This window comes from Anoplophora glabripennis, unplaced genomic scaffold, assembly GCF_000390285.2.
Source record: "Anoplophora glabripennis isolate ALB-LARVAE unplaced genomic scaffold, Agla_2.0 scaffold63, whole genome shotgun sequence".
In the NCBI taxonomy this organism is placed as follows: domain Eukaryota; kingdom Metazoa; phylum Arthropoda; class Insecta; order Coleoptera; family Cerambycidae; genus Anoplophora; species Anoplophora glabripennis.
Window position 1 is genome coordinate 122,255 of NW_019416222.1, and position 7,537 is coordinate 129,791.

Consider the following 7,537-nt stretch of genomic DNA (forward strand, 5'->3'; position numbering starts at 1 on the left):
AGGAATAAAAAAGCAAAATATTTGTTGAAAAAAAGCTATATTTTTGTTGTCTATCATTTTTACGTATCTTTCATAGTTCAGAGTTATTATATAAATAAGGTAATTTTTTTGAATAATGAAAAATACGTTTTCAAATTTTACCGTACATTATTTAAAAAATACGCATTCTAAACCGGTCTAACTTCAGGATCGTATAAAAAACACTAAAACAAAACTAATTGTAAATGGTTACGATTAATTTTAATTCTGATGGAAATGGTCATTTTTCCTTAAAAAATATGAGCAACCCATCTGTTTTTGACGATAACTTCAATTTTGCTCTAATTAACTTTTATAAGTGCTCATTTTGAAGGTCTTTTTGAGTACTATAAAAAACTCCTGGAGCGTTATACACGTAAAATTAATCCCTTTTTCATTATTTGGCGTTGAATACATCGATTTGAGTATTCCCCCCCAAAACACGTCCCCTTCCACTAACCATATTCCGCTTTGTATAGGACGTACAACACTTGAAAACGACTTTCTTTGTTTATTTATAAGCTATATTTTTTGTTAATTACACTTTTTTTTAATAAAATGCGTAGTTTTTGAGTTATTCGCGAAAAATACTTTGAAAAAGCGTTTTTTTTTTACTCAAAATTCCAAGTTTTCAGTTGTGAATAATTAAAATACTATTGATTTCTCGAAAAAATTCTTCGAATATTTTTTGCTCGAAATTTGATTTTCTATCGATTTCAAGCGTTATTTTTAAAAAAAATGTCCGTCCCCGAGAAGGGGTGTAAACCCACAACAGGGTGGAAGCGTCAATCGGCGCTATGTCACTAATGTTCAGTGACCTTTTCTCTAACTATCTGCCAAATTTCAAGTCAATCGGTTCAGTTTCAAAGAATTCGGAGGTGAAAAGCTTCAATGACTGTACTATTTTGAGTATAACGTCCTGCATATTTAGGCATTTTTTAATTAACCATACAATAAGTTTCAAAATACTTAATGAGTCATTTGCTTGAATCACCACAGAGACATAGCATTGCACAGTTCTGAAAACGCTATTTATTACCACATCCTCATGTCTTTCTCGTGACATTGACGAAATCAGCTGCGAATGAACTCTTGACATTTTTTGAACGCTACCAGCCGCAGACTTCATGGCAATATCTAAAACATTGTTATTTAGTCTTATCAATGAAGTATCTGAATGCTGTTTACAAAAAATGAATAATTATCTTTTATCTCATAACATTTGGCTTTTGGTTGGGTCGAATTTTTAAAACGGTCCCAAAATCAAGTACTGGGTTATTATCTGTTTTTAATATTTTTAGGGATTGCAGATTTTAATAAATTAGAAAAAAACCGTTGTTTCATTATCTTTTCTATTTTACTAACGATGAAACAAAATAAAGAAACGATAGCAAGTTAAGGCCCAACACTTTGAGTATCGGTTAAGGCTTGATTAACTAATCAGGCGATTAGACTGTAATTATCCTTTATAAAATAAATTAGAATATACAGTGTTCTTCACGGTAAGTGGCCTATTAAACGTTTCAGAGGAACCAAAAACAATATGACTGTGACCTTTTGTTTACGGGGGTTATCAGATAATTATGTTCTCTTCAATGAAAATAATAAATGAATATAAAATAAATTCAAAATATCTTCATTAGAATAATTATTCTGCATTTTTCTTGTCGAGAAATACTTGATACTTGTATAATACTGAATGATAATACTAATATTTGTCTTTCAAGGCACATTTGATATTTTAACGTAATATTCTTGAAAATGTAAGTAAACCGCAAATATCTGAGTAAATTGAAACTGTAACCCCTACAATGCCTATATCGGTGAAAAGAGAAGAGAATTTGATTTTTTAAAAAGTTTTGTCGGTTTTAAGTTTTCAAAATGTAACGTGAAAAATGGGTCGCTTAGTATAATTTTCTTCAGGTAACTTTTATAGCGGAAGTTAGTGCATCTTATGTTCTTTGTGTATTCCGAAAAGCAAGTGAAAGCTCCCAGAACGAAGAAAGATATAAGGAATTTTCGAAACGCTTGCATCTGTCAAATTTTTTGTAAAATGACGACATCTCGAAAACGGCTAGATTTAGGTACAGGGAAGCTTTAACATTTTTGACTTATTTTTAATTTATCTTGTCGATAATACAATAATACATTTTTAATAACCGGAAGTGCTACGTTGATGGCATTATTTTCATTGAAAAGCACATACCTGATAACCCCCGTAAACAGAATTTAAGAGTCATATTGTCTTTGGTTCCTCTGAAACGTCTAATAGGCCACTTACCGTGAAGAACCCTGTATACAGTCTAATCGCCTAATTTGTTAACAAGCCTTAACCGAGACTCAAAGTACCGGGCCTAAGTATAATAGATTTTATAGACGAATTTGTGGCTTTTGCTTCTTTTTTTATTAAATAGATTAAATCAAAGGTACCTACCAATAATTCTGCAGCAAAATTGGGGCTGTCACACCTGTATCTAAAGTAAATCGTAATATATCTTTCAAGATTTTTTAATGGAATAAATTGATACTTCTAATATTCTTGAAATTCGATCCGAAAACGAAAACGAAATTTCAGCATATTAAGTTGATACAACAGTATAAAAAGGCATATAAAACATTGTGTGCAAATATTTCCTTTATATATATATAACGAGCGTTCAAATAAAAACGTGGTCGAAGTTGGCTCTGACACATTGGACGTAGAGAGTAGCTTATAGCGACCAACTTAACCTCATTTCTCAACGAGCTGTATAGCAGCTGTCAGTTTCAATAACGTTAATGACTATATAACTTTATTTTAAAGAGTAATCGTAATAACAATAACAAACAATTAAAGGAGCTGCCTTGTTATAACAATAAATTAAAACAACTGCTGAAAGTGTCCGCCTCCTTGTTCCAAACACTTTTTACACCTGTTCCTCAAAGAATTACAGACATTTTCTAAGATGCTCGGGGAATTGTTAATTTTACGAATTTTGTCTATAAGTCGAGCCTGCAGATGGTTTAAATCAGGAATAGGCAGCTTAAAAATAGTGTTTTTAAGGTAACGCCACAAAAAGGAATCACACGGCGTAATATCACATGACCTCGGTGGAAATTCATGTTCAGCATTGAGACTTATTAGTCGATTTTGGAAAACTTCCCTCAACATATTCATCGTCTCGCCTGCCGTATGTGCCCTTGCACCATCTTGTTGAAAGTAAAAGTTTGTAATTTCGTTTTCTTCCAGCTGGTTAACAAAAGGAGCGATAATTTCTTCTCTATATCTTTGCGCAGTAAGAGTACCATTAAAAAAAATATGTCCATAAATCCTCCTTCGATTGAGAACACACCAAACTCCAATTTTTTGAGCGTGTAGAAGGCCCTCGACAAAAAAGTTATCTGGTTTTTCAGAAGACCACATTCTCATATTCTGTGAGTTTACGTAACCACTTCAATGAAACCAGGCTTCATCAGAAAAAAAGGTGATATTATGAAGTTCACCGTAGTTGTTTAAAAACCATTCATAAAATACAGCCCGTCGCGGAAAATCAACTTCATGAAGTTCTTGCTGACAAGTTAAACGATAGGAGAACAAACGCAAATCTTTTTTTAACACTGTGTGGCAGGTACCGACTGATACTCCCACCATTTGTGATAAAACACGTACAGAAGTTCTTGGCGCATTTTCCATTATTTGTTGGACATTTTCTTTTAATTCTTCAGTCCGCTTTTTAGGTCGGCCGCTTCCTTCTTTTCTTGTTACACTGCCCGTTTCACGAAAAACATTAACACAACGCTGAACTGCACTTTGAAAAATTTTGTACTCAACAACGCCGGGAAATTGATTTTGAAATTCTATGAAACATTCCTCAATAGAATACTTCCATATTCCATCAATCTTGCGTCCATTTCTAAAGTAGGACTCTATGATAAACACTTTTTGTTCTTGAGAAAACACCATTTTAAACGCTTTTTAAAACGAAAATATTCAAATTGATAGCGGCGATATAGCGCTTTGACAGATGACGTTTAACTTCATTTGCTATACGCTACGCCCTACGTCCAAATTTTCAGAACCAACTTGACCACGTTTTTATTTGAACGCTCGTTATATATATTTTTTTTCATTTTCGTGATAATTTTTATCTATTCGCATAACAATCGTCTAGGAGACAATTTCTTATCAAAACATTTTAATAAATAAGGTTGAGGTCCCAAGTTGATTGAACTAGTTTATGTAAATAAATATGAATTTCTCTAAGGTTAAGGATATATGTTCAAATAGGTCTCTTTATCATATGTAAAACTGGAGGGTTCTTTTCTATTGCAAATATTTTTTAACTGATAGCAATAAAAGTCGCCAATAATACTATGTTTATGTATCTCGAAACCAGTTCTTATCAGAATTTCTAAATTTATATTTTTATATATGCATATATGTGTTTATCCTTAAGAAAATATTTTTATGGGTGCATTAATCGAAAATGCACGAAAACAAAGTTTAGATAATATTGTTTCAATACTTCTTTTTAAAATATAGTTATAATGTAATGCAATAAAATATAATTAGACAGCGATTTTCACATTTTTTAAAATATACCGAGCTTTTAAATGAATTAAAATCGACCTTATTCAATTTAATTGAAAATGGATTCACGAATTTTATCAACAAATCAAGCAAATACATATTCATGTTTATATCGTGAAATATATTTTATTCTATCTTTTCATTCTTCCTTGATGAAGTACAAAATATATTTAATAACTTTTTGACTAAAACATATATCAGCGAAAATATAGTCAGTGAAACTAGGAGCAAAAGTTCAATAACATCTAACAAAAGAAACTGATATAGCGGTAAATCTACTATAGGATTTCTTAAATGCCTTGCACCTTTGTGTCTTATGACATATTCGGTCCACCATATTGCTTTTTCCAACCCATCCATAGGAATATCCAATGCTAATTTCTTTAGTTGTTTTATGGATTTCTTATACCTAAAATTGTAATTAAAAAACATAATTTCTTATACTTACCTAAAATTGCAATAAGTAAATAACAACATAATTTCAGTTACATATTTTTGTTTCAGTTTTTTAGTTAAATATTTTATTTTTTTTTATTTAAAGGTTAACTGCAACTATGGATGAACTTTTGTGAAATTAGTGCAAAATAATGTAAAAACGTAGTGAAATAAGTAAAATTTACTTAGGATCAGTAATCACTTCATTTATTGCTCCAATAAATTCTTCTTTCTTCAAATAAGGAGCTCGCTAAACCACTTGTGCTATACCTCGAGATTTCATTATGTAACGCGTTCTGAAATTGATCATAGAAGAAAGGAATTATTACCATGGATACAGAAGCGTATATGGCTTCTTCAGTTGACTGTCGGCCTCCTTGTGTTACGAATAATTTTATATTTGGATGGTCTGAAAATTTAAAGTTAATAAGTATCAAATGGTATTTTCGTGATAATTAGAGCTTTTTCAGGTTACGATAAGCACTGATAAAGAGACTGAAAATGTATAAAATAAATTCAAAGTCACGTAAATTGGTATGGGAAAATCTAATGAGTGCCAAGGGATGAAGGACAAGGAAGAAGCTAACGAATTAAATACGAAACTCTCGTTAACTATCCAGGAAGTATTAAAGATCATAGAATGGTACCAAGTAAGGGAATTGGTCAATAATCAGCATAAGAAATACTGAAACAATTTATCTAGGCACAAACATATTAAGATCTTCATAAAAGACATCATTAGAAAAGGTTGAAATGCAGCTATTATTACCCAGGAACTAGTTACATACAGTAACAAGTCTCGTCCACCGAAAAGTGTGATCTGAAAATATATCTGATGAGGTCTGTGATATACTGATTTAGCAACAGGCAACAGAAACAGTCGTATACTGTACAAGTGTGAAGCTTCAAGCCATAGAAGACAGGTTCTTTATGGTTAAACAAAATTAGATCCAGTAGAGTGTAACATTCAACTCATGGAGAGACTCTATAAACTAGTACAAGGGAATTGGTGCCAGAATCAAAACGGGAGGTATTGATAAGGTACAATAATCCATAAGGCAGCAGTGCTCCTAAAGGCATATCTCTTAGAAAATGGTCATGAATTCTTAATATTTTTACGAACGACATTTTGTATGTGCTCAATAGTTTTCTCTCATTTCACTTTTAAGATAATGTATTTTACTGAATTTTAAAATACGAATATGTCACTATCTGTTGTTGAAGTTGAAGTGACAAGCTTTTTACATTTCGACGTTTATTGCACAGAATCGATCAAAACTGGTCTGTTATGATTTTGAACTTTATTTTGTTGCCACCGGCTTTAATAAATATATTCTGACAAATAAAGAAAGAATTGACATCCTGGTTCTTACTCAGTATACGCAGTTGAGGTACCCATTTGACAATTTTAACATTGTCAGGTTTTTCTGGTAAATAGTCACCTTCATATTTAAATAAAATTTTATATGGTAGTTTCCCCAGTGTTTCTATAATTGCTTCCAACAAATCTTTATTCAGCTGGCTGGCTTTCAAGTTTGATCCCAGACTGAAGTATATAAAACCTTCTTTAGCGGAGTCTACAAGTTTATTGACGCTCTAAACAGGAATATTTTAATTTAGGTCTGTTTATGAAAGTACATAATTATGAAATAATCTTACCATGTCAAGTAATTCATAAACAGGAAAGTTTCTACGGTAATTCACAGATATTGTGCCTGGACTAAACGGTCTACGTCCGTGAATGACAGGATGAGAGTTTAAGAAAATCATGCTGACTTCATCTAGTAATTCCTTCATTTGTATAGAAACATTAAAGTATTTTCTCATATTTTCTTCGTAGAAAGGTACACCTTTAAAGTTATAGTCATACCACTTATAAATGTAATATGCAGTACTCAAAAATCTTTGTGAGAAGCTCAGGGGTCTATGATATGGTAAGTGTATGTCAGGATGCAATATAGGATGTGCAGGGTTTCCAATTACCTGATGAAATGTTTGATCCAAATCTGTACCACTCAGTAAAATCGTTGGACATTTATAAATTTTTCCAAAGAGTAGTAGTTCTGGAGCAACATACTCGACTAAAACTACATCAAATCTGCCCTTTCCCCGTGTCAAATCTTTAACTTCTGGGTGTGATAACTGATAATGTCTAATACTTTTTAGTGCTCTTCTTTCAATAGTCATATAATTCCACGGATTCAAATCATTTTCACATAATTTACTTACATTTTTTAAATAAGTGTATGTGTGACTTACATCGATTTCAGTCAAATTTTTCAACTTGTATTATTTGGTGTTCGTATTGTAACTACTAAATTATTTATACACAGTTAAAAAATAAAAAACACTGTCACTTATTTGAGTCACACATTAAAAAATATACAGGGTGGGCCATTAGTGTGAGAAAGTACAATAACTTCCTTGTTATTCATAATACAGAAAAAAAGTTCATATAAAAGTTGCACAGAATCAAGAAACCTAAACTACAAAATTAATTTGAAACGTACAGGG

The 7,537-nt window shown here is 31.6% G+C and overlaps 1 protein-coding gene across 5 annotated transcripts; it reads right to left on the reverse strand.

Moving 5' to 3' along the window:
• Nucleotides 1-4,718: 4,718 nt before the first annotated feature.
• On the reverse strand, nt 4,719-7,311 carry LOC108912730 (UDP-glucuronosyltransferase 2B13-like). 5 transcript variants are annotated; one of them, XM_018718058.1, is made up of 4 exons: nt 6,683-6,874; nt 6,397-6,619; nt 5,353-5,432; nt 4,719-4,997 (listed from the first exon to the last, which is right to left on the reverse strand). In XM_018718058.1, the coding sequence occupies exons 1-4, from the start codon at nt 6,848-6,850 to the stop codon at nt 4,992-4,994; spliced, it is 477 nt and encodes a 158-aa protein (XP_018573574.1). In that variant the 5' UTR covers nt 6,851-6,874; the 3' UTR covers nt 4,719-4,991. The 5 variants fall into 5 exon arrangements, 3 of the variants coding, with proteins under 3 accessions (XP_018573574.1, XP_018573573.1, XP_018573572.1); XM_018718057.1 differs by having other exon boundaries at nt 5,226-5,432; XM_018718056.1 differs by having other exon boundaries at nt 5,209-5,432.
• Nucleotides 7,312-7,537: the final 226 nt, after the last annotated feature.